Here is a 25589-nt window from a genome sequence, read left to right on the forward strand (position 1 = left end):
CCCCACCCTGCGCGTTCATGTGAGTGCATGTACACGTGCACCTGCTCTCATACCAGGTACTTTTGCTTGTTCACGTGAGTTCAGAGGTCATGTGAGTTCATAAGTGTTTAATTTGCGTTTAATTTAATGAAAGCATTATGTGTTTTAATTAAACTGTTTTTAAGGATTGCATAAGTCTCAGCGTTCTGTTATTTAGACATAGATAATTTAATTTAACTAGTTTAGGAGCATTTCACTTTCTTTTGCGCTCCGAAAGAGACAGAGCCTAGTAGTTTTTAAACAGAGTACCACAAATAACATTTATCCCTTTAGAAATAAACTTTTCTTGTGATACTTCTAAAAAACACATATTCTCACCTATCCACAATAGCCCTGTATCGACCCCCCAATGTTCCTTTAATGCAACTATCCCTATAGTTATCTACTAGTCACACAAACATACTGCAACAGTAAGACTCGATGATTAGACATAGGGGTTACAGGTGGGGCCCCAACAGTCAGCAAAACAAGTCATAAAAAACAATAAAGGTTGTTTCCTTAACAAGAGCATCCGAGCACACACACCCTATGTTCACATAGAAAGGTGCACACCCCTAACTATACCTCTATAGTTTCCACCTTTTTCTTTACAACTATGTCAGAGGCCAACTGAAACCAAGTCCACCTATATAAAAACACCCCATCAGACACAGTATTTTCCTCGTCACTTCACAACTGCCGCAAGGTATATTGTTTTAACTTTTTTGGACCCCAGACACAGTTTGAGGTAGTTAGCACCGTCACTGTGCACATCCTTTAATGTGGCCATTGTTAGGGTTCAGAAATTGAAGGAGGAATCCAAAATAATGACCACTGATCCGGCCGGGTGCAATTAGACGAAGATTTAATGAATACACGCAGCGTGGAGCCAATACTGTGCAGATTCAGTATTGAACTGTCTTACAATAGTCAGAACAAAGACTTTATAGGGGTAAAATAGTACAGCCCCCTTCTGTTGCCAGGCAGACTCAAGATCTCCTACGTCAATCCAAAACCACAACTGTTCAGTTAACTTTTGACACAGTTTAAAAAGAACATTGTCTTCGCGTCGAAGCCAGGTGTCTTCCTGTTGTCCCCGGACGCTCGCTTATCTGTCTGGAACATCAGGCACACGTTCTGCACAAACTTTCACATAGGCAGGCACAACTTTGCAGTTGCAAGCAAAACATGATTTAAACTTTCACCTATATGGGTCTATCTAATATGTGGGTGTATGTGTGTCTCGTCCTTAAATGCTCTCTCATCTCACCCGTTGCACTTCTGACCTTTCACCAGAACAGAGGCTCATCCTTACATGTAATACCCTAATTGGAACTATATATGTAATATGTTGAGTAAATGTTTTAATCAAGAGCCTCTACTAAAAGCCTTTAAAATTATAGATTCACCTCAACAGTTTAAAGTGGTTCTTGCTGGACCTGTAATAAAAGCTTAATTGGGTGCCAATATGTTTAAACATCTAAATGCAATATCAATATTAATCATTAATGGAATAGTAATAATGATCATAAAAATAGCCACAAAAATATCTTTCTCCTCCTGACACCATGTAGAAAGCATCGTTTGTTTGGAACACATCAGCAGAGAGGCAGAGAGGCATCGCTGTTCATAAGAGTTTAATTTAATCAAACCTCATTTTACGGATTCATCATTTTATTTAAATATCTGAATTTTCGGAATGGTGATCCAAGCGGGACACAGAGGCTGTGAGTTTTAACGCACCAGAATGCAAATATAAATAAAAGCCTGACTATCCTGAGAGCCTAGCTGCAGCGACACCTTTCTTTCAAACAGATACCTGCAGGTGCGTTGGAGCCGACTTTGCTACCCGCTGCCCGCACAGAGCGTTACTTATGCAAATAGAGAAAAACAACAATACAGCGTGTTTCTCTGCGCCAAGACATCCGCGGTCCTTTCACACGGTAAGCATGTCTGTTATACCCAGCGCATAAATGTCTGTATGTCAGCACTGATTATTCAAACCCTGTTTAAAATGTGACACATTTGTTGTCCAAAAACATTTCCTCTAAATTTGTATGTATGTTGATAAGTGCATGAAGTATACCTCAGCTTCTTTTTTTTTTTACTTACAAGAAATGAAATTCATACATTGGAATAAATGTATTCTTTTCAACACTTTAGAAATATGAAACTCTAAAGATTTTGAGTTCATGCACATTGTGAAATAAGAATATAAATCTTTGTGTCACAATGATTAAAAACATGTTGTTTATGGGGATAATGTGACAAATCTTTTGTGACCCTATTAATGATCTGTCACAGCCTTTTATGTTCCAAACACCAAAAAAGTCCAAGAAAAGGCCGTGGGTGGCAACGGGAGGCTTGTTTTAGAACGCACTTCTGACTTCATTGTTTAAAAATTATATGGCGTTTATTTCGTGGAAAACTATAAACAAAAATCAACCAAATAACTTCTTACAACTTAAAATTAAACGAAAGTTAACTTAATTTGTTTTCACAACTTCAAAAGTGGTCCAAAAAAATCATTTTTAAACCCTCCCGTCATCCCATCTGACATTTGGCAAACAAAAAACATCTTTACCACACCCCTCTAGGGTGCTCTTAATCCCTTGAGTAATAGGAGGGTCCATAAGCTAATAAACAATCACTTTCCAAAAACCAATCAATTTGCATAACAACACTAGGTCAGCATATTCTTCCAACTTTAAAGAAAAAACAAAAATTAATACAAATTGCGTTTTATAAACATTCAACAAAAATGGCCACAACATGATCAGTGGTAATTGAAGAGGAAGCTGAACCCTGGCTCTGGACATTTTCATGACAAGTGACAGTGCAGACATCTGCTAATGAGAGAACATGTTTTATCATCATAAACACTGTGACATGAAGCATTGTTAAAGTGTCACTTCAGTAATGTTGACTCGTGTTTTTTAATGGATGACTTAAAACACCAAACTCTAATTTCAGTGGTTTATTTTAAGTTTACAGAACATAACATCTGGTAGACGATGAGTTTTACTTCTCACTGTCCGTGTTATGTGTATCTATTTATCATGTATGCTACTTTGCTCTGTAAACTGTAAGTTTCATTGTGTTCATAAAATAAACCAGACTTTCACCGTCTGTATCTTTTACTGTTTTTCTGCTTTTGTTCACTCCAACTTTGACAAACCTACAGACATCCAGAGTTAACTCACTAACAATGTGGAGCAGTCTCAGTGTATTTAGCTGCTTTTTCCCTAAACACAACCAACTGAGAGAAACGCTTGTAGTCCTCACTTTGGTCATTTTGAACATTGAAGGAGATTTGTTCCATAGACACCTTATACTAGTGTTTCCTGCACTTACATCAAACACTACTATGTTCTATTTAAATCCAGATTCCTTTTATAGATTGCAGTGAAATTTGTTAAACCGTTGCTTAATGTGACAGAAGTACAAGTCACTCTTTTACTAACACATTGTAGATAAGTTTATTGCTGGACAACACAGCTAGCAGTCTCACTCACTCTTTAGGTTTTTGAAGTTTTGTGTGTAATGGTTTAGTCTATCACACCTAACCCTTTTCTTCCCAGTATCACAACAGTATGACTCCCAAAGTACGGCTCAGTAAACAAACAAGGACTCTGAAGTCAGAACAGAAAGATACAGTTGGAAGATGAATGATCATGTTTTTATGATGCATAGTAAAACTGGCCCCTCTTCTTCTTCTCTGTTGTTGTTGTTCTTGTGTGTGTGTGTGTGTGTCTTAGAAGTCAAATAATACATTAGTCATACTTACAAAAAACATTTGAATTTCATTTAGAACTGAGATTCTAAGTTGTAAGCAGAAATCACACGAAGGGAAGCTGCTGCAGCTCTCTCTGGGCTGTACATGACCTCACCATGGTAGTACAACTCTGGTTGTGAGATGCAATTAAACTTTTGCAGCCCTATCCTGAGATCCCTCTGGAAAATTTGTATGTAAAGTCTGATGTTTGTATTACCATGATAGTTTAATATGTTTACGTCACGGTACATTGTGGGTTAAATATTGCTAGGCGGCTAGGAGTGTTGCATTCACAGTCTACACTATGCTGTAGGAATTTCAATTTTTTATTTTTTTAATTAATTAATTTATTTATTTTTTGCATTTTCTCTGCGTTTCTGCCAGGACCACAGGCAGGGCCACTCACAGGTTGCTTCTGGGCCGCATGTGGCCCGCGAGCCGCTATTTGAATAGGCTTGATTTACACTCTGATATCTTTTATTTTCCATATAGTTTGTTAATCTGTCATTTATCATCGTCTCCATTATGTTACAGATGTTGGACGTTAAAGCCATCGATCTGTCATTTCCTGGTTTTCATGTTGGTAAAATCACTGCTTCCTTCCAGCTCTGTGGAAGTTTCCCACCCTCCCAAACTCTGTGATATGATTCTGATGATTTATCCTGATATAACAAACCTGATCTTTTCCTGGTGCTGATAGTTTGGATTTCCTGTGTGCCTGATTTCTTTCTGTCTTTGTAAACAGTATATTTCATAAATCATGTGAGTCTTCTACTCGCTGTAATAACTCCTGATTTTCTAGAACTGTGTTTTCTTCATTAATATTATCTGAACTATATCTGTTCTTTCACTGCTGTGACTTCAGCAGCCTCCACTGTCACTGCTCCACCCTCCCCTACAGCCGTGCTACAGACCACCACAGATCTTTATCACTCTTTGTTTGTGACCTTCCTCCTTTCTTCTTCATTGCCTGCGTTGCTGCTTCTAAAACAGCGTTACAAACAGAACAACTTCAATCATCAACACTCACATCAGTTTGTACATTTCCTGCTCACTAACAAATCTGAATGTCCTCCAGTGAGCAGCACTGAAACACCACTTCATCACCCATAGCTGGACTGCCCATGCCCGGTATGCCCGATGGTGATTTTTCGTTTTTATGGGCCGATGAGATATATATATATATATATTTTTTTTTTAACGGTATAAACAATGAAAGGTCAGATGCTGGTCGATGTGTAAAAATAACTCAGTTGTTTTGTGGTGGCTATGGCGGAGCTTCTACAGATTCAGTAATATTAGCAAGTGGTGGAGGCCAGCAGGTGGATGAGGGAAGGGAAGGCAGGAGGAGGAGAGACCCGAGGCGGGGCCGGTCCAAGTGTCAGGTGAACTGAACTGCAGGTAAGAAGTTATGACCTGCAGTCTATCTGGGTCAGATATAAACCAAGTTTAGGTGGAGTTTATTTTCGTTGTGCTGACTTTTTACAGTCAGTTACAATAACTCATACTGCGTGCTAGCTAGCATGACGGAGTTTCTATACAGCTGGGTGGGTGCTATGATGTTACTGATAGTGAACTTTATTTTATTCATAAGGTTAGTTAGTAGAGTTGCCAACCGTCCCCTAAAAAACGGAATCGTCCCGTGTTCAGAGAAAATATTACGGTTTCGCATTCAAGGTTAAAAGGAACACAGTTTGTCCTGTACTTCAGCTAGAATGGAAAAAGACACAAAGCTGGAGTTATTCTGTCTTTGCTGCACAGCTGTTTCTTCTTCTCTCATTCTCTCCCCTCCCTCTCCTGTTCTACTTCAATCATGAAAGTGATCAATGATCAGCTGATCGGCTTTTCTCTCTTGTTTGTTTATCGCCCACTTTGCGCCAGAAAGAGGAAACCAGCGGATGTTGCACTAAACAACAGCAGCACGTTTAAGCTTGATCAGCTGTTGTTAGAATTTAGTTAATATTAATTTCTAGTATCAGCTGATGTTTGCTGGAGCCACAGCTGTAAAGCTGCTGGTCATGATATCAGTTTGGTTATCTGGTGAGAGGGAAACATGAAGATGAAACCAGGAGATGTCCTTACTGAATCATCAGAGCTGAACAGGTGATGGAGAAACAGGTTTACCTTTTAGGTGACATGAATGAGTTGAAGGGAAGTTATGAACTGTTTCTGAGAGACAAATAACACCAGGATCCTTTTCTACGTAGCTGACAGCTGGTAACTGTGCAGGGGCGGGTCTAGCAAAGTTTTGTCAGGGGGCCAGGTAGGGCATTAACAGGGAAAGGGGGGGACAAGGAAATACTTTCCCTTATTATTCTCATTTAAAATGTTTCGCTTTTAAAGAAATAATTATCTGAGTCTTACAACAAACAATTGATAGATTGATACATATATACCATCAGAACGATTTTTTGTCCCAGTCCAGCCCTGTCATCACCCCCTGTATCACTCCTCCACACTCAGCTCTGTCTCATCATTACAGAAGTGAGGTCACTTCCTGCAGGAGTGTCTGTGACTTCCTGCCATCAACAATCGTCTGAAAGCAGCCTGAGATCAGCTGCTGACTCTGTCCCTGCTCCAATATCTACTCCTGTACAGCTTCTTTAACTTCATTCATTCTTCACTGACTGCTCTGCTCGCTGTGACCATTAAAATCGCCATGTAACAGGGTCATAAATCACATGTTGATGTGATGTCTTAAAGTGGGAGATGAAGAAATGATTCCAGGGCCCAAATCATTGAGACAAACATCAATCCACACTTCACTTTGTTTCATGTCTCTAAAGTGGGAATATTTCAGTGTGATGGACAAACGGCCTCCAACAAATAAAGCTGATTTTCTTTTCCTGTCTTTTCTCCAGCGGCCTCAGCTTCTTCCTCTTTCCCCTGTCTTCTTCTGCAGACGCTCCTCTGTAGCTTCAAGCTGTTTCTCTTTACAAGGAGAGCTACAAACCTTTGCATCCAGCCACAAACACCCCATGGGCTCCTCTGGATCGTCACACTCATCATTTTCACTTCACAATAAAAGCCTCATATTTATGGCTGCTCCACCCTGACATGTGACAACATCCAAATGACTGGATCAAAGTGTTTGAATGATCTCAGCAGCTTTAAAACTATTGATATTTATACATTTACATTGATTTGGACTAAACTAACAAAACTATTGACTTTAACCAACTCAAATCATGCCAGAGGCTTTTATTTTGAAGTTAGGATCATTTTTAACCTCCTAGGACCTGGCGTCCACATATGATATCTACTTACAAGGACATTATACTGCTACTGTTCTATCAAAATTTTAAACGAATATCCTCATATTTGGCTCTTATTTTTCTTAAAAACAAAAATAAGGTAAAAAAAAAAAATCTGGTAATTCTTTGTTTTTATATTCATCGGGCCCCAATATGCCCAAATATCAAAGAGAAATTAAAAATGCATGCCGTGGAAGAGTTCGGGTCTTAGGAAGTTAATGGTCTTCTTAGTCTGTTCATTTAAACACACAGTTGCTCCGCCTGACATTTTTGGCTTTTAGATCAAAACATCAAAGAATTTAATTTATTTAAATGAACTGAAAATAGATTCAAACTAAAAAACTTTTAGACTTTTAGAGAATAAACTCTTACATGACCTCTGACCTTTGACCTGTATCTACAGCACTGACCTCTGACTTTCAGCTCCACTTGTTTCTTCAGCAGGATGTTTCCCTCCCTGCTGTAGACGGTGCAGGTGTAGGTGCAGTTGTCTACATCTGTGGGGTGTTTCAGGGTCAGACTGAGGTCTCCAGTTTTCAGCAGGTCTTCATTCATCTTCGTTTGGTCTCTGTAAACCTGGTGCTGTTCTTCAGGCTGGTCAGAGCCGTTCTCATACACGTGGACCTTCCTGTCCTTTGTGTCCTTCCACTCCACTTTAGCGTCTTCAGGCAGGTGAAGTGTGGTGTTGAAGGGCAGCTGGACAGACTCCACCCCTGAATCCACCTCCACCTGGGGGACTGAGAGGACAACAAAGCACAACATGAGCTTGGATGGAGACATTTGTGTTGACTCTAACAGGCTGAATGCTGCTGCTTCACTGGGAGCTCACTGTTAGATAGAAAGTGGTCAGTGTGAAGAGGAGACGCAGCAGAAAGATGAAGACTGACAGGAAGAAAGCAGTGAACAGACTGTTGGAGCTGCTGTTAGTGGGACAGGACTTTATTCAGTCTCTGAGGACCAGATTTGACTTGATGAAAAATGAAATAAATGGATGGAGCCGACATCACTTTGGTTAAAAGGTACTATGAATGAACTTCACTACTGATGGGCAGGAATATGTTGGGTGCGACTTTACAACTCACAGCTCTGAGAGGATTAAAGAGTCGTTCTGATAAAATCTCTCGTCTCTTTGCAAATACATGAACACTTCTAAAAGCAACCAGTTGGTGATTGGACGTCTCAAAGCTGTGAGCGCAGTGCTGAAACTTTGGCTCTGTCCTGTAGCTCTTCACTCAGTCCTCACCCTGAGTGTTTAGAGCCCAGCCCCACATATTCCTGCTCCTCAGGAATTCTGGGATTTGGAGGAAACACAGCTAAACTGACCTGAAGCTAACACGGAGGTCAAGGGGGAGGAGCCACAATACAAGCTGCATCCAGCCAATGGGTGCACTGTTGACCTTTGACCTGAATCTACAGCACTGACCTTTGACTTTCAGCACCACTTCCTTCTTGATCAGGATCTTCTTCCTGTTGTTGTAGGCGGTGCAGGTGTAGGTGTCTGTGTCCCAGTCTGTGGGGTATTTCAGGGTCAGACTGAGGTCTCCAGTTTTCAGCAGGTTTCTCCTCAGCTCTGTTCGGCCTCTGTAACTCTGGTCCTGGTCTTCAGACCAGTCTGAGCCGTTCTGATACACGTGGACCGTCTTGGAGCTTTTGACCCACTCCACCTCCGTGTCTCTGGGCAGGTGAATTATAGTTTTGCAGGGCAGCTGGACAGATTTCACCTCTGAATCCACCTCCACCTGGGGGACTGAGAGGCAGAGGAGGAGGAAGAGTTTGTATAAGAGGAGCAGGATGAGGACTGTGATAGAGTTTTTACTTATTCATGAAATCACAATCTTATAGAAAATAAATGGAAAAATAAAAAGCCTGGGCATCCATTTATGCACAGCTGTCTGAAGCTCCACCACAGCATTTCATCAGGCAGAGATGTGGACCGTTGAAACCAAGGGCGTCGATTTGGCATGGACGGAAGGGACGTGTCCCCACCAATATCCAGTGATTATTGAATTGTCCCCACCAATAATTTGATCTCTTCGAGTGAAGAAAAACAAACCCGATAGAAAGAAATAAAACGATCTGTCAACGTCTCATTCACCCAGCGGTGCAGAAAGAGTTAAATTACGTTCTCTACTGGAGTCCTACGTCATGTGACAAATATGGCCAATGTGATTGGCTGTGCCTTTCAGGGAGCTCTGTTTAGTTTTAGCAGCGGCAAGCCTGCGCTGCGAGGACCTGCAAGGAGGAGAGGAGGATGGCAGCAAAAAGGAAGAACCTGGATATAAGAAAGTATTTTTCAAAGAAACCTGTAAGTCACTTAAAGTCAAGTTAACTCATAAAATGTGTCCGTCATAATAACGTTACAGGCTATGCTAGGCTTTGGCCCACATCAGTCTAAAATTGTATGTAACCATGAATAACGTGTTTTGGAAACTAACTGCACAACAGGCAGCACTATTAGTTATCGCAGTCTCTAATTTCTAATTTTGATTGAAACTGTCAGAGAAAACGGCAGCCTCGAGCAGCCAGGATATTAGTTTACAGAGGCTGTTAAAATTATACGTCTAATGTTAAAATGTTGGTGACACAATAATTTCATCCTAATGGTACTGACATATTCATAGGGTTTATATCATGAGGTAGTCATGATTTTGCAAATATTCCACCTTGTAGTGCAGTTTGCACAAATTGTTTTAAAAATGTACTCACCCTACAAACAATACTGATGAGTCAAGATCTGCATAAATTGACAGAAACACTGAAGCAGCTACACATTTTATTCTTATTGTCATGTATGTGCTATTTGTCAGGTGACAGAAGAACCAACACAAAGCTCAGAGAGTAATGCTGATGCAAGATCACAGGTGAAATTGGATGATGACTTGGTGGTTCATGACTGTATTTGAAGCACATGTGTGACTGCATGTATTTGGAATGTCTCACTGTTATTTATCAGGTGACAGAGGCAGCTCTGCCATGTTGTAGCTCAGAGGTGAAGAGGCGAGGTCGCAGGTGACTGACTGATGATTTGGTGCTATAGATTAACTAGTATTTATTATCATCACAATTGTTAGGCTGCTGATATAAATTGATTCATTAGTGCAGAGGTCCCCAACCCCCGGGCCTCAGACCGGTACCGGTCCGTGAGTCGTTTGGTACCGGGCCGCGAGAGTTGAGGCTCAGGTGTGAAATGTGTGGTTTTCAGGGTTTTTATCGGTTTTCAGCATTATTTTGTTATCGTTTTTATCGTCAACTGGGTTTTCCTGGGTCTTTTCACGTGTGTTATGAATAAATCTTCTTTTTTTCGGTACCGGTACTAGTTTTATTTTGTTGTATTTATCCGCGACACCTTAAAGGCCGGTCCGTGAAAATATTGTCGGGCATAAACCGGCCCGTGGCGCAAAAAAGGTTGGGGACCACTGCATTAGTGTATATTTGACAAAGAATCTGAATTGACATGTCTCACGTTTTATATGGCACGAATCAATGTGTTATTTTATCAGGTAGCAATATGTCCTAGTGCAGTCAGAGGGGAAGAGCCAGGGCCAAAGGTGAGGCACATCAAGCACATAATAATAATTTTGTGGTCATCTTAGATGAGTAGTTTTATGGACAAAAAACCACCAGGTCATTCAGTGTTCACTTAGTGCTAATGTATAAGAGATGTTGGTGTACTATAACTGAAGTAATGTTGACCTTAAAGTCCTTAAAGTCATATTCTTTTATTGTCATGACTGTATTTGAAGCTATTTTTATTTTTGTATGATGCCTGATTTATATGAAATATGGCTGAAGTAAACTAAAGTCTAAAATTCTTAGTCAGTCATTTGTTTAATAGTAATTTAACATTATATAATTCACATATAAAACTATGAATTGTAATTTTAAATGGTTTAAAAGCATGTAGAATAGCATATGTAGGCAAGTATATTGACTTCAGTGGTTGAATCATCTGTCCCCACCAATGCCAAAACCAAATCTACGCCCTTGGTTAACCTTCATTGTTTTGGTTTTTAACCAGTCTGTTGGACAGAATGGTTAAAATTATAATTGTGAGATACAACCACTGAAAAATCCACTTTAAGCCAAAGGACAGAGATCAGAGATGATGCTTTCTTTAAAAAAAAAACTTAAATAGCTAGCTAGACGATTTTCTCAGTATTATTTTAGGTCCGTTTAAAAATAAAATAAAAAATAATAAAAACAGGCCACTGTTTTTATTTGTTGCCATATAAATAAAACTGAATAGTTTTATATTCTTTTCATAGCTTTAATTGTGAAACCCTTCAGCCATTAAAATATAAAAAATTAAAGTCAAGATTTGAAAATGTAAAATAAATGGATACAACTTTGCAGTCAGTTTGACCTTCCGAACATTTCATTATCAATATGATTTATCCTTTTAATTCCTTATCGATTCTCATTGACTCCACTTTGAGAGTCACCACCATCTCCAAGCAGCTTATCAGAGACATTACATTCATGCAAATTAATTACATGCTGATTGGTCAAATGTTTGTTTTACAGCCCCACACACCAAAACACATCCCCCTCCTAATGAGGACACACATATGTTTCTCTTAGTATTAGGTATGCACACAAATCAGAGATGGAAACCAGCACAAGGAGACTTTAAAGCGGTTGTCATGGTGATTCTACTGTAGATACATGAGCAGGTAGAAACAGAGGCAGCAGCCTGACTGCTCATCAGTTTGTTACCTACTGAAGTTCAGCAGCGGCTCATTTTATCACGGTGCTGGTCTGGGGTCAGCGTTTACTCAGCTTCAACTCTGGGTTTTTGGCTAGCTTAGTGTTAGCATGCTGTCTGTCTGTGTTAACAGTGTGATGCAGTTGTTTCTGTCCTGTAGTCACCTCCACTTTAACATCGCGCTCTCGTCCTTTTGTGATATAAAAATAAAAGTAAAGTCAGCATCCACGCTGGAGACTGTGCCACTATTTTCCTAGTTCTGGTTCTTTTAGCTGTTTTTCCGCTTGTGTTATATTGTAGTTTCTGGTCTTTAGGTTCTGTTCCCATGCCTCCCCTGTGTTCCACGTTTGTCACTCCTGTCTCCATGTTCCTTTTCGGTCTCCTCTGTCTGTCTTGTTTCCATGTCTGTTTCTCCCTTGGCCCCAGTGTCAAGCCTGTGTGTTTTAGTCTGTGTCTCAGTGTGTTTCCTGTTTTCTCTCATCCTGGGTTCAGTGTGTTTAGTTTTCCTTCCCCTGCCTCGTTATGTTAAGCTCAATTCCACTGCTGTGAGTAAAGAGACCTTTCTAACTGTCATTCGTGGCCCTGCGTCGGTAGATAAAATGCCTGAGTGTTCTGAGGTTTCTACTCACAACTCTGAGTGTGTTTTTCCAATCTGTAAACCTGAGTCAACTAGCCACCGGCCTATGTCCTCTGTCTGTGCATTCACCCAAGAGAGGAAATGCTTTGATTTCTGTTTTTGAGCCTGGGAATAGGGGCAAATGCTTAGCTGGGAATAGTTAAAAAGTGTGTTTAGTTCCTGAGTTAGCAAGGACTGAAACTGTGCTTACTGCTCCAAAGTTTAACCGGAGTAATGAGTGGGTTTCTGTGCAGCTAAGCAATGATGTGGTGTCTTTTATGGCTGATGTTTTCAAGTCTGAGTGTGTTGTTGCATTTATCTGCTCCTGAGCTGGCCAATCCTGAGCCCACTCTTTGTGTTAATGACACCACCCATCTCAAGACTATTAGGTTTGCTGGTCAAAGAGACTCAGAGAGACTTCAGAGACTGTAAATTTTCCACATTAACCTGCAGGATTGTTTTGCTCCCCAGCCTGTGACACCTAAGACAGATACTCCATTTGGGGCTCAATTAAAGGCCCAGCTTCTCCCTTCACCTGAACCAGTTCCTCGAGGGGAGGGGGGGTCCCAAGGTGAGGGCAGCCAAGGCATCTCCGGCTACCTACCAAGCCACACCAAAGTTGGCTACCTCCCGGGCATGCAGATGCTGGTCACCTACCAAGCTACACCAACACCTGTCGCCTTACAAGCTACCTGAGAGTTGCCAACTCAGTCTTGTCAGTCATCGGCTCCCGAAGTGTCCCGCCTGCACCATTTTTGTCGCCGGCCTTCTGGTCGGCCTCCAGATCTGCTTCGTCTTCATCGCCGCCCTCCTGATCGACGCCCTAAACCGTTTCATCTCCACCACTGGCCACATTGTTGGCCTCCTAAACTGATAGTTCCTTGTTTTGGGCTCTTGAGAGTCCTCCTTACAGGCCCACTTCCACTTGCTCGGGTCAGGTTTAACTGTGTTTTTATTTTTGTTTTAAGTTGTTTTTTTGTGTGGAGGGGTGGTGGTTTCATGGTCCAACCTCTGCCTGCCAGAGGTGTTTGCTGTGGGAAATGACCACTACTTTGGAATGGTCACAGCTGCTGTGAGCAAGTGGCTGTGATTGGACTGGGATACTTGAAGGCAGGCGTATTTGATTTCACTCATACTGTGGTTCACTTACAGCCCGCACTGCAAACACTGCTGTGATTTTGTCACTCTGTGCAGGTATGTCATATGGTCAGACTGTAAAAGATGACTTAGTCGTGATTGTTGGGGTTTTCTGCTGTCTGTATTATTGTAGGGTCTTTGCATCACAATATGAAGCGACAACTATTGTTGTGATTTGGCGCCATACAAATAAAATTGAATTGTTTCCACTGACCTCTGAACTGGAGCTCCACCTGTTTCTTCAGCAGGATTTTTCTCTCCTTGTTGTAGACGGTGCAGGTGTATTTGCCTGCTTCTCCATCTGTGGGTCTCTCCAGGGTCAGACTGAGGTCTCCAGTTTTCAGCAGATCTTCATTCATCTTTGTTCGGTCTTTGTAAACCTGGTGCTGTTCTTCAGGCCGATAAGAGCCATTCTTATACACGTGGACCTTTTCAAAATTACTGTCCATCCACTCCACTTTAGCGTCTTCAGGGAGGAGACGTGTGGTTTTGCAGGCCAGCTGAACAGACTCCACCCCTGAATCCACCTCCACCTGGGGGACTGAGAGGACAACAAAGGACAACATGAGTTGTACAGACAGAAGCAGCAGCACTAAGAATATTTTCTTTGACTGAAATATTGAACAGAATTAACATTTCAACAAAAAGAGGAAGTAAAATAAAAATGTCAGACTGATACTGATGAATTAAAACTTTGATGTAATGGAAATGGTAAATGTAAAAGCCTGTGTATTATTTCACTGTTTCACTTGTTGTTGTGATAGATTTTATTTATCAGGTACAAACCACTCCTGTAGCTGTCGCATTGAAATGTAATTATTATGTGATTGCAATGTTCAAAATTGGTTGTTTAATCTGGTTTCATGTGTGTTATTTCCACCTACTGGTGGACTTGAGAGTTGTGCTTATGGTGCGCATTCTTTTGGCGGATGTTCAATTCAGTGCATATCCTGCCAGAGACTCAAGCCAGAAAGAGCAGGCTGGCCATGTATAAGACGAAAATATGGACACTGTGGACTGAAAGTCCTCGTGGATGTTTGGCAGAAAGGCGCACACGGTATGTTTGTGTATTTTACTTTGTGTACGTTTTATTTGTATTGTAATTTTATTTTGTTGATATAATATCTGTCTTCATTTCTTATTTTACTTTTCCTCTGGAAAAGGTGAAAAATTTTGCTTCATCCAATAAAGCCAAAAATCTGTGTTCTGTTAATTCATGGGAACCTTTTCTTTATGCTTTTATCAGTTAAAGTTTTGAATTATTGCGCCTGGCAGAGGCCCCGGTCCATGAAATACATCCGGCATTCCAAGAGAGACTGGGGATATTGAGTCTGGGGCCGAGGGGGATGACTTGTCTATCACTAGGGATAAGGGCACTGAGGCAGTTAAACAACTTCTTGGTCATCAGGTGGCGGCCTCGAGCTCGCATTGGAGCATTTCCAAACCGAGTGTGAAGCAGCAGGAATCAGAATCAGCACCTCCAAATATGAGCCCAGGGTCCTCAGCTCGAAAAAGGTGGAGTGCTCACTCCGGGACAATTACTTCGTAGTGAGGAATTTAGTCATCCATGGGGGCTCGGAGTAGGAACGCTGCTCCTCCACATCAAAAGGAGCCAGTTGAGGTGGTTCTGGAATGTGACAAGTATGCCCCCTGGGTGCCTCCTGAGTGAGATGTTCTGGGCATGTGCCACTGGGAGGAGGTCCCGAGGTAGACCCAGGATTACTTCTCATTACATTACTTCTCAGTGTCACTTAAGACAGTCTGTTGCTCCTTCAAGGAATGCACCTTCAAACTGTTTTGCTCTGTAAGGAAGCCATACATTGACTCAACTCAGATGGACTGCAGGACTGTGGAACTGTGTGCTGTGATCAGATGAGTCCATATTTCAGCTTGGTTTTTTGGGAAAAAAACAGCTCTCTGTACCAAAGATGAAAAGCTTCCAGTCTGTTATCTGTGAAAAGTGCAAAACCTGTTATGGTCTGGGGATGCATCAGTGTCCATGACATGGCTAAGCTGCATTCATATGAAAGAACCGCTGACTCTGACGCTGAGGATTGTAGACAGACACGAAATTCTTCCCTGGACAGATTATTACTCAATAGGATAATGAAAGATCCCGTTCCGCATGGGCTACAACATTATGACTCCACAGACATCCTGCTGTCAGTCCAGATCCATCTCCTATTGAAAATGTATGGCTCATAATGAAGAGGAGTTTTATATCAGTCTTGGAGGTTCTCAGTCATCCAGGTCATGGAAATCAAAGGAGCTTGGAAAGAAAGCAACCGGACTTCTTTCACCTCTCATCTAAGAAGCTTCTTCAGTTCTACGAAGGTGGAGAGACCCAGATATTTAAACCCAAGTGGGAGTTGTTCCTTAAGAGGGTGACCCACTATTGATCATGTGACTCATCACATGAGCCTAGGTATGAAAAAGGGTGTTGGTCATTATCAGCATAGGTATTGGGTCAAACCATTGTGAGACCTTGGCTCACCCTATCACAGGGGTGGGCAATTCCAGGCCCCGAGGGCCGGTGTCCCTGCAGGTTTTACATGTGTCCTTGAACCAACACAGCTGATTTAAATGGCTAAATTAGCTCCTCAACATGTCCTGATGTTCTCCAGAGGCCTGGTGATGAACTAATCATGTGATTCAGGTGTGTTGACCCAAGGTGAGATCTAAAACCTGCAGGGACACTGGCCCTCGGGGCCTGGAATTGCCCACCCCTGCCCTATCATGTGACCTATTGAGGTCAATAACTCACATGACAGGGTGAGGCAAGATCTCACAATGGTTTCTCACAATGACCAATAGTGGCTCAATGACACTGATAAGGTATACTCCGACTAGGGCTTCAAATCCAGGACTGCACCATTTGGTCTCAGAACTGAAGAAGCTTCTCAGATGAGAGTTGAAAGAAGTCCAGCCCCTTTTCTTTCCAAGCTCCTTGGATTTATATCAGCAAATAGTGGAGAGCATTTCCAACTGGAAAGACTACAACATCCTCAGATCAGAATGAGACAGGAGTGAGGAGAAATAAGGCTGAGCCGATTGTCGATCGTTTTTACAAGGGTGATTTATCTATTTATTTGCCCATGAGTAAAGTTTGCTAATAATGTTGGTTGAAGCTAACAGAAGCAGTCAACAGAAAAATAATAGCATTGTTTTAACTTCACCCTCTTCCAGCTACGAGCAAATGCAGCCTCCACAGAGTTCGCCCAAATGTAGCAGCAATTCATTTACTCAAACTCATAACAGAAAGAAAGAAAAGCAGTAGCCCATGTTCAGAAAAAACAAAAACATTTTATTTAAATAAAAAAAACCACAATGCTGGGAAACAAAGAGAAACTGGCTTATTTTTTCACTATAACCGTGTTTACAGGCCGTTCAGTGTTTATGTCTTACACACTCGACCAAACAACAAATAAGTTAAAAACCAAAATGTCTTTTCTAGCGACCATAAAAAAAAATCTCTGACATAAAGTTGAATGTTTTGTGCGATTTGGCACATTTCAAATAAATAAATATATAAATGAATAATCCAAAAAGTAGCTATATTAATACTGAAACACAAGAAAAGAAAGTAAAATATTCCCTTCAAAACTTATAAATTCTCTGACAGGAGAATTTATAAGCATGTTTACTTTATCAGGTTTTAGCAGTGTGCACAGGTGGTTAACAATATTACCAGCTGTGCTTGTGGCTGGTATACATAGATATTTCCGGGCCTTGTGTGACATCAGTGGGAAACATTTTTCATGCATTTTCCACCAAGCCATTGGTGGAAACTCAGCTTCTCCGTCTACGACCTCCTCGCTGAGGTAACAGTCCATTTCTATCTGTGCCTTCTCCTCCAGTGTGCAATTTGGCAATTAGTTCGTCAATGTTTGGACTTCTGTGTTTTAAATGCGCAAATCAGTCCGTGCATGATTACAGTGCTCCACCCATCAAAAAGTCTACGCATGTGCAAATATATCGCCTGTCGTTGGTTATTGGACTGATGATTGTGGGTTGGAAAAGTTTTTTATTTCGCCCAAACTTATGTTGCAGCCATCGAATCCTAAATGTAAAAATATTTACCAGTGTGGAGCATGATGTTTATCTGCTTAACTAAAGATTAGGTTAGATTATTGGGTTGTCATGTATTTAATATATATTCCCGATTATATATTGCTGATTATATTTGCTGATTATATTGCTTTATGTGTAGGCCTTTATAAACCAGAAGAACTAGGTCAAAGGGTGGTAGGTTGCCCTGGCAACAGACCTCAGAAAGGGGAAGTTATTGCAAGCTGCACAGGAAGTTTTAGTGCACAGGCATATTAATAAATCAGACACAGAAAAGAGGAAGGAGTTTGTTTGTAATGAAACTGTGTGTGACGTGTGTGACGTCTGAAGTACAAAAATAACACTATGAGACACATGTTGAGCTTGTAGAGTAGAGTTTCTGCAACTGGCTTTTGGGGCTGTGCAGGACTCTCTCTTCCGGAAGATGATTGAAATAAAAGAAATATAAAATGTTTTGACCACTATGAGTCGGGTTTTCTCTATCATGGGGATCAAAGAATCGGGTTTTAATATTTGGTGTTTCTGCCCGGTTCTCCTTGCAACAGAGAGAACAAATGTGGCCGAAGGTTGGATCTGATATGATGCGAACAGGAGACCGGTCTAAAAAGATTTAAAGGTAGGCACAAACCTGTTCAGAGAAAAAGCAAATTTGTGCATATTGGTTGAATTCTAAATTATCTGTTCGCTGAGTTGATGATCTTAACGATTAAATTGGCTCAGTAGTGGTAAAACTGAAGTCTTGAGAATAAAGTAAAGCTTTGAAGTAAGGATAATGAAACTTTGAAAACAACAGTACTGATTTAAAAGGTTACATGGTATTTCATGGTAAAAGAGAAAAGAGACCAATGTGTGTTTAGGATAACACAGGATCATAGGTTATTGGTCATTTTATGGTTTAATAAGTGTCATTTTCAAGTCCAGCGGTGGAAACGGCCCCCCTATTGGAGATGTCCAATAGGAGCTCCGACGTGAGAATATTCCTGGTTAAGCTACCAGCCAAGACTTGGGACCTTGGTTAAAAATAGCTAATTATCAGAGGATCATTTTGTGGGACACTTATTTTGTCAGTAGAAAGAGTAATTTCGGACGTGGAAGTCCGACAAAAGGACGCCTTGAGTTGGGCACTCAGGATTTCAGAGAATTGAGTCAGTTGTGATCTTGAGTTTCAATGGTAAATTGATTTTGAAGGAAAATCAATTTTCACTGTGTTGAAGTAATTCTGATGATATTACTGGATGCACTGTGATACAAGTGAAGAATCAGTTGTGTATGTGTGGATATACAATTGTGTTGATATTGATGGATCCGTTGCGGTCCATGTGAAGAAACAAGACTGGGTCTGTTGATATATTTTTCATGAATGTTACTGGATCCGCGGAGGTCCATTTGATGAAGTTCTTGGGCAGATAAATGACAGAAACAGTTTTTAGATTTTGTGGAGAATTTTGAAGCACTGAGGTTGAATTTTCTCCGTGCTTGGTGCGCTGTGAGGACTTATATCACAGTTATAAGTCCAAAGTTTTTTGCCCTGGAGGCCAAGAGTTGTGTGTAGAGAAGAGCATGACTTAGAAAAGGGCATTTATGGTCATATTTTGTCTAATTTGGGGAGAATTGTCCCATGTGTGTTTATTTCTCTTCTCTTTTAAGAGGACATACGCAGTTACTGGGTGCGGTCTACTTCCCCTTTCTGATTCTAAACAGCATGTTTGATGAAAATAGTCTATCACAAGCATGTTTTGGGTGATTCTAAGTGTGTGAATGTTGTGAGTACTGGATTTGAGTAATTCTGTGTGATTGCAACAAAATAATAAATAAGTAATAATAACATTACGTCAAGCAGGAAGTGAACCAGCAAGTCTGAATATAGCTTGTGAGCTTGTGAGAGACGTTGCAACATGAAAACAGAGGAATTAGAGACTGAATGTCTTAAGAAAAAGTAATAAAAATGATATTAATTAAATGCTTTAGTGTGTCAATACAGGTGGACTCTCCTCAACTTCAAAATATGAGTACAGCGGCAAAAGGATAGATTAACAGAATTGGGATGACAAATAGGCCAGTCTTTGGCTTAAAATTTTACAGCTTGACCTCTCATTCTGTCCCCATCCTGAGAAGAAGCTTAAAGGACAGTCAATCTCCTGATGAAGACAGAAGACAGACAGAACACCGTGGACTTGAAGAATTAACAGCAGGCAAAAGACAGTGCAACTGACCTATAACACTGAAGACTCCAGCAGCACCATGTAAGAAAGCACTTGATGCAACATGCACTGTGAATGACATGCTGAGAAGAACAGTGGGAGAAATAACTATGTGAAAGCACTGGACAGCACTGGACACTGAGTTTCATATTTGCCATGCTGGGACTAATCCTCGAAGAAAAGACTGAAAAGATCAACAGAGAAGAAGCAGAGAAGAAGAAACAGCTGAGTTGGGCCTGTGTTTGCTGGAGATTTGAAGGCCACACAGGACACTGTGAGAAGAGGGACAGGGACCAGTGAGAGGTGAACCTGGACGTGATACAGTGAAAGCATATGGGAAAAATTCGATTGAAAATTGAGACTGAACTCATGGAGGTTTAGGAATGTCCACATCACAACAAAGAGTTAAAAAAAAGGAAAAGAGAGAAAAAAATAAGTAAATGAACTAACAATTACATGAATGAATAGAAAACACACATACACAAATTGTTACATGTGAAATTATTTTTGGAAAGAATCAGAAGTGAGACAGTTTGAATCCACAGCTCAGTGCAAAGATGCATGAGTTAAACCTGATTATAAAAATATATATGCAATGAAGAAGCAGCTTACACTCAACATTAATATGAACACATAACATAAACCCAATGAAGACACGCTTACACTTATGAATGTGAATACATGACATAAATTGGTGTTTCTGGCCGGAGAGAGAGAAGTGGGTTGTTTAAGCAGTGATGATAATAATGAAAATGTCTGAGTTTTGTCACTTTTAGGTGCAAAGCAGACCTGGATCAATTTTCCACATGCAGCAGTCAGAAGAAAGTTATAGGTTTACATCACTGGAAACGTTTAGGCCAAGTTTCTGGTTGAATTGTTTACAGCATCATGTGTCACTGAACCTCACAAGCAAGCTCTCACTCCTGGCTGAAGACAAGGAATGCAGTTCCAAAGAGCAATAACATGGTAGTTAAAGAGACAGTGGAGAATGCAGGACAAAGTGCGTGGGAAGAAAAAGGATGGTTTCTCCAACTCGGCCTGAGCGATTGTGCCCTCTGTCAGCCAGGTTCTCACAGACAGTGAGGATGAGGCTGACGCGCAGTTACTTAACCAATCTGCAGATGAGAAAAAGAAATCTAAACTCAAAAAGCTCTGTGCCCCGAAATCAAACTTGCAGCGTAACATCTCACAGTCCATGTCCACACTGGGGACGCTGCCTGAGAAGAATTTATCTCTGAGTGGCAGCCGCTCATCTGGTCTCAGTGTCAACTCTCATGATGTTAAGAAGAAATTGAAATTGGGACAAACGAACCGGCAGCTCTGGGGTTCTATCATGGGGATCAAAGAATTGGGTTTTAATATTAAAACCTCACGTTTGCGCCGGGGCTGTGAACTGTCCTACCTTTAGGCACTCCACCCCCTTTTTATCTAAAACGGTGCATGGCCGTTCTTAGTAGGTGAGAACACGGAGGAATGCTGTTATTTAATGTGGGAAATCAAAATTTGGGTTAGCAAACCTGGGAAAAGAAAACTGACTGTTTAAGTGGGAAAATTGTGAAGGAGTCTGAAACATTGCAAAAGAAACATATACAAAATCACACACAAACAGAAAATGTATTAACCTTACAAATAGAAAAGAGGTCATGAAGATTAGACAGCATCTTGAGCATGTGAGTCTGATTATCATCTTGTCCAAGTTGCTTAGTGTGTAGTAGTTTTTAGAATACTGAATTAGAAGTGCTCTTGTACAGATTGATCAAAACAAGTGATTACTGTAGAAAGAAATAAAATACTTTAATAAGGTGGTAATGTTTAAACATGCATTTCTCTTGTCACGGCAACTTCTTGAGAGATGACTCAGTATGCAAATTAGTTGAATGACTGGGGACAGGAAAAGAAAAAAGAGGAACTTAGGTTTCCTGTTTAACTGTATGCGTTAAGCTTGCACTGTAAGAGACACTGTGACTGTGTGGCTTTTAACAAGATTTTCTGTGTATTGAGCAGGTGAAATTATTGTCAGGACCCTGAAGAACTTGTGGCAAAACTTTTCTGTGTTTAAGATTTTTGGGGTTGTTGTTGTAGTGATGGGTTGATTGTGTCGGTTAGGTTTGGGTTGTCTTCTTATTTTAATAGAGGGAGTTTTATTAAACATGGACATGTATTAGAGGGGCCCATTATTTTTGTAATAGTGCACTTAGAGAAAACCTGTCAGGTGATTTTGTTTTGTGCTTTGATGAGCTAATAAACCGCTCTCTTTTTCTGTCACGGCTGGGGCAGCAGTCGTGTTGAGTAATGAAAGGAGGACCCAAAATGCAGGCAGCCGACTGATGATACTAGTGATGTTTATTTACAGAGGTGGAGCGACGGAACAGGCAGTGAGGAATGACTGACAAAACCTAGACTGGGAAAACTAAATGACAAACCTAAGCATGAGACGGAGAGCGGAGAATGCAGAGAGACGTTACACTGAGAAACACAGACAAACTCAGACTAACGCAGATGAGCCGACAAAGAGCACAGACCGACACCCACTAAATATACACACACAAGGTAATCTGGTGATCACACACAGGAGGGAAGAACAGCTGATCCTAATACACATGATGACTGGAGGACACAAGCTGAACACAATGACACAGACCTTCAGAATAGAACAGGAAATCCAGAACACGAGCCTTCAAAGTAAAACAGGAAACACACAGACTGTTTAACAACACAAACACGGGGACATGAACAGAGCACCGAGGACAGACACAGGTAGGGCTGATAAAACACTAAACTTCAGGTTCAACCCTAAACTAATACAAAAGCAGAATAAACACAAGGCACAAAATGAACTTCAAGGAAGCACAAAACGCTGGGTCAAAATGACCCAGGATCATGACATTTTCTCATTTTTGTTCTAAGCAGGCCTGCATGATTGAATTAACAGCGCTGTAAAATTTCCGGGAGAACAAATATAAGGTGAGCTTTTCCAGATTACAACTGGCTGAGGAGAAGGCTACCTGTGGGGACCTGATCAGGTTGTAAGTCCTTGTCTAAAAGGATTGCAGTCAATCCAGTCCAAGAGCATAAAGAACTCTTTTCCTAAAAAACAAAAAAACAAAACAAAATAAAACAAATGAATGAGCTCATGTTGCTGACGGTGGAGAATCTGATTATTTGCGCGGGAGTCTCCACTATCTGCAATATCTGTTGTGAATGCGTGTGAGTGAATGTGTGTGAATGGACTGTGACTGGACGGACGATGTGGACTAAAGGTTGGACCGACTGGACACTGAGATAAAGACTGGACCAAGGATAGAATGAATAAATGTGGACAAACAATTTACCATGCCGGTAAGAGAAAGGGGATGCTTTGCTTTGCTTTGTTTTGCTTTTGGCCGGAGCAGGAGGAGGAGAGAGAACGGAGGGGAGACTGAAGGTTCACATAAGAGTGTGGAGCTGAAGACTTAATCTTTTGGCTGCTAATTTTGGGTCACTGATGTTTGCTTTAAAAAAGAAAAATGTCTGTTTTATTGACTGGGGTTAGATTATGGTATTACATTATATTGTTGGGAAAATGCCAAATGCTAAAGGGGAGAAAATTTTTGATATAATTCATGTTACCATTAACTGAAGAAACACAGGACTGATAACTGTTCTGTTTTAAGTTTTCTTTCTTATAACACAGATTGGATAATAAGGGGGGAAAACTGAGTATGAAATGTGAACCACAGGTTAACACACGGGTTTTGTTTCTAGGAAGTACCAAGGATGCAGGCTCTGGATGGAGCCAGGAGTTCGAAAAGATTTGACATGATGATTAAATTGATTTTATCCCTTAAACACAGGTTTACAGGCCCGGAGCAAATATACCTGAGAGGAGGATCGCTGAGATGTTTGGAGAAATAATATGACTAACCTTTTTTCTTTTGATTTCCTAAGCTCTAGTGAAGCATTTTCAGTTTGTGACACACAAGAGGTGTCAAAAGGGGGAATTTCAGGTTTAGTTTGAGATAAGGGGTTTTAGGATGATTTTATGACTTGTTGGGTGATTGATAATTTAGGTATGGTAAAACTTATGCATAAGTGATTGCTTATATGCTTAAGCTTAACTGATTGAAAATCTCTGACTTGGGTTGGATGTATTTTAGTAGAATAAGCGTTTATAATCATTTTTCATACACACATTGCAATTGTGCTCATAAAGAGTTGTTAAGCACTCACCCTTAAGAAGGTCATAAGTTTCGTTCAGTCACTGATGTTTGCTAAATGTAAAAATATTTACCAGTGTGGAGCATGATGTTTATCTGCTTAACTAAAGATTAGGTTAGATTATTGGGTCTTTAGCTAAGAATATAAAGTGTCATGAGGTAACTGTTGTTGTGATTTGGCGTCATATAAACAAAACTGAATTGAATGCTTGAGGAAAAGTTGCTGTGAGCATACAGTGGGGTTTTTTTTTTATAGCACACCAGCTAGAAAGTCCCTTTGTATAGGTGAACTCTAGTATAGTCTTAATCATTTTCAGTTATTTTTTTTAATAATAAATTTTTTTTGTTTGTTTTTTTACCTCTGTAGAGAAGTTTCCATGAACATACTCCAAGACCCACAATGGCAGCGACGGCCAGGACAGCCGGGATCACCCAGGCCCCAGCTGGGAAAGTGTACGGCTCTGTGAGAGACCAAGAACAAAACGAGGTTTACATAAACACAATTATTCTGATCCAAAAAGAGACAGTCTCTTTTTTTCTCTCAGGTTAAAGAATGAAGTCAGCAGTATGGATTTCTTCAGTCAGTCAGAAAACACCTCCACCCAAACTGAAAGAGCTGTGAAGACACCATCAGTCTGACTAACTCATGTAACAGGAAACTATCAAAGTCACCTCAAGACTAATAGATAATAGCAAAAAGCAGTCAAATCCTTATTAGTCACACTATAACATGTGTTATGTGTATGTACAATACATCTTAATTTGAGATCCTCCCGTATTCTCTGAAATGCTGCAAACATAAAACTACAGACTGATGAAATGTAAAAAAAAAAAAAAAAAAAAACCCAACAAAAAACAATTGTGTTTTAATAAAGTTTCAACTCTACTTTCACTTTTATGAAATGTCATCCTGTTTTAACAAACATTTTAACATCTTTTCAGCTGCTCCAATGACTGACTGACACTCTGAATGAGTCTGACCTTCAAATCATCCCAATCAGGCAGTTTCTGAGGATCATGTTCAGACAACCTGACCTTTGACCTGCAGCTGAACATCTGTCAGTCTGGGTTCTTCTCCCGTCACTCTGATGGTGCAGGTGTAGTTGCCGTTGTCAAAGGTGTGGGGTTTCCTCAGAGTGAGGCTGAAGTCTCCAGTCTGCAGAGTCTTCATGGATGTTCGGTCTCTGTAACACTGGTTTTGACCTGTCAGGTTGTCCTTTTTCTGCTGACGCTGGTGGATGGTTGGAGGATTGAGGTCGTAGCGGCTCCACACCACGGTGGTGTTTTCAGATGTACCATTAAACGGACAGGGCAGCAGGACTGACTCCGCCCCCTCGTACACCTCCACGATGAGAGCTTGTCGTGACACTGTGAGGACACAGAGACACAAACATGAATCAGATGTTTGTGTGACCTGTTGGTCACATGACCGCCTGAGATAACCTGCTGAAAAATATTTGATCAGTAAGAGAACCGTGAGGGAAAATGTGGAGAACTGAGAGAACTCTGGAACCTGCAGATACCCCGACACGACGCTCCGTCATGTGGAGGAGTTAACAGTCTTCTCTGCTCTTCTCAGAGTTCTTGTTTTTAATGTTTAACCACTGACCTGTATGTGC

General features: G+C 40.8%; 2 protein-coding genes across 4 annotated transcripts in view; one reads left to right on the forward strand and one right to left on the reverse strand.

Moving 5' to 3' along the window:
• nfkbiz (nuclear factor of kappa light polypeptide gene enhancer in B-cells inhibitor, zeta) overlaps positions 1-25589 on the forward strand; it is a 692084-nt gene that overhangs the window by 116647 nt on the left and 549848 nt on the right. The window lies entirely within an intron of this gene.
• The window catches only part of LOC109196825 (butyrophilin-like protein 2), a 114536-nt gene that overhangs the window by 77989 nt on the left and 10958 nt on the right, over positions 1-25589 (reverse strand). Inside the window, exons 2-5 of the mRNA XM_025903254.1 lie at positions 25006-25338; positions 24330-24431; positions 13720-14046; positions 8471-8794 (exon numbers count right to left, since the gene is read on the reverse strand). Of these exons, the coding sequence (XP_025759039.1) occupies positions 8471-8794; positions 13720-14046; positions 24330-24431; positions 25006-25338 (1086 nt within the window). The remainder of the gene's footprint in view (positions 1-8470; positions 8795-13719; positions 14047-24329; positions 24432-25005; positions 25339-25589) is intronic.

This window comes from Oreochromis niloticus, linkage group LG23 (assembly GCF_001858045.2).
Source record: "Oreochromis niloticus isolate F11D_XX linkage group LG23, O_niloticus_UMD_NMBU, whole genome shotgun sequence".
In the NCBI taxonomy this organism is placed as follows: domain Eukaryota; kingdom Metazoa; phylum Chordata; class Actinopteri; order Cichliformes; family Cichlidae; genus Oreochromis; species Oreochromis niloticus.